This window comes from Pyrgilauda ruficollis, unplaced genomic scaffold (genome assembly GCF_017590135.1).
Source record: "Pyrgilauda ruficollis isolate IOZ18807 unplaced genomic scaffold, ASM1759013v1 scaffold4176, whole genome shotgun sequence".
Taxonomy (NCBI): Eukaryota; Metazoa; Chordata; class Aves; order Passeriformes; family Passeridae; genus Pyrgilauda; species Pyrgilauda ruficollis.
Genome location: NW_024525686.1, coordinates 1 through 1,321, shown reverse-complemented (window position 1 = coordinate 1,321; position 1,321 = coordinate 1). Strand labels below are relative to the sequence as shown.

At 49.3% G+C, this 1,321-nt stretch overlaps 1 protein-coding gene across 1 annotated transcript; it reads right to left on the bottom strand.

Annotated features, from left to right (window-relative positions):
- Positions 1-6: 6 nt before the first annotated feature.
- LOC121359121 (histone acetyltransferase KAT7-like) lies at positions 7-1,093 on the bottom strand. Its single transcript, XM_041477833.1, has 3 exons — positions 957-1,093; positions 472-565; positions 7-334 (listed from the first exon to the last, which is right to left on the bottom strand). The coding sequence occupies exons 1-3, from the start codon at positions 1,005-1,007 to the stop codon at positions 27-29; spliced, it is 453 nt and encodes a 150-aa protein (XP_041333767.1). The 5' UTR covers positions 1,008-1,093; the 3' UTR covers positions 7-26.
- Between the last annotated feature and the right edge of the window lie 228 nt (positions 1,094-1,321).

Sequence of the window (1,321 nt, the reverse complement as noted above, 5' to 3'; positions counted from 1 at the left end):
TTTTTTCATCAAGAAGCCAATTAATCCTACCAAAATGCTGCACATGGCCCATCTCTGCTGCTGGCAGGGCTGGGAAGGAGCCATTCCCAACCACAGGAACATCCCATGAAACTCAGTGCTCCACAAACACTTGGGTGGGTGAGGCAGGCCTGAGAGGCACGGGGGTGTTCCCAAAACCCCCCCTGACCTTTGATGGAGATCTCCTTGCCCTGGAAGTTGTGCAGGTACCGCAGCAGAACTTCCTTCCAGTAGCTCCTGTAGCTGATCAGGCCCAGGTCAGACAGGGGACGCTCCGGGGAGCCAACTTTCTCTTCCACTTTAGACAGCAAATAGCCTAAAAAATATAAAAATAACTATATTTAAACGACTCAGAAATGAAGCAGGGTGGAAGCTGCTCCAGCAGCAGCAGCCAGGGGAGATTTCCTGGTGGAGCTGGAGGAATTTGTCCCTGGAATTTCCCCCCACACTCACTGAAGTCAATGAGCATTTTGCCATAGCCTTGTCTCATGTACTGGGGCATGGTCAGGATGCAGGACACGTTGTAGTTCAGGAAGGAATTCTTCTCCTGGAAACAAGAGCAGAGAGGAAGGGCAGAGCTCAGGATTTTTATTCCTTTAGCTGTTTTATTTTATAAAAAAAATCATGGTGATTAATATTTATTTTAATGTATTTTTCTCCACATTCCTTCCCAGTTTCTTTCTCCCTCATGAAGACACCACTCTGCTTCCTGGGAACTACAGTTCCTTGGAGCTGGTTTGGTTTTTGCTGGGAATGAGGAAAGATGGAGCAGCACAGCACGTGCAATCCCTCAGCAAACACAACCCCTGCAGCTCAGCCTTGGACTTTCATCTGCTCCCAAAAGCAGCAAACCCTGAGACTGCAGAAGGGATTCAGTGCTGCTGAGGGGGCCCTAAATCCCATTTTAGTGAGGTGGGGGATGAGTGTTTTCCACTGACCTTGGAGAAATACCCGATCAGGTGGCAGCCAGTGTTGTCAGCCTCTGTCATGACGTAGAAAAGGAAGGGTTCCACATCATAATAAAGGGTTTTGTGGTCCAGGAAAAGCTTTGCCAGCAGACACAGGTTCTGACAGTAGATCTGGGCACAGAAAAGAGATGCAGGTGTTTACTCCAGTGGGATACCCCAAATGTGGGCAAAACCACCTGGGAAAGGACAAAAACTCCTCAGAATCATCTGAGAAATGATGGGGAAACAGAGCAGCTGGGCCAGGAAACAATTCCATTGGTGATGGAAGTGGAAGAGCCTGGATGCTGCCCCTCACCTCTGCTGGGTGAGACACAGAGGGAGCTGCAGGAGCAGCA

Coding starts and splice junctions, on each gene's coding strand:
- LOC121359121 (XM_041477833.1), bottom strand. CDS start 1,007: ATGACAGAGGCTGACAACACTGGCTGCCACCTGATCGGGTATTTCTCC. Junction 566..956: donor TGATCGGGTATTTCTCCAAG/GTCAGTGGAAAA, acceptor TCTTGTTTCCAG/GAGAAGAATTCCTTCCTGAA. Junction 335..471: donor CAAAATGCTCATTGACTTCA/GTGAGTGTGGGG, acceptor TATATTTTTTAG/GCTATTTGCTGTCTAAAGTG.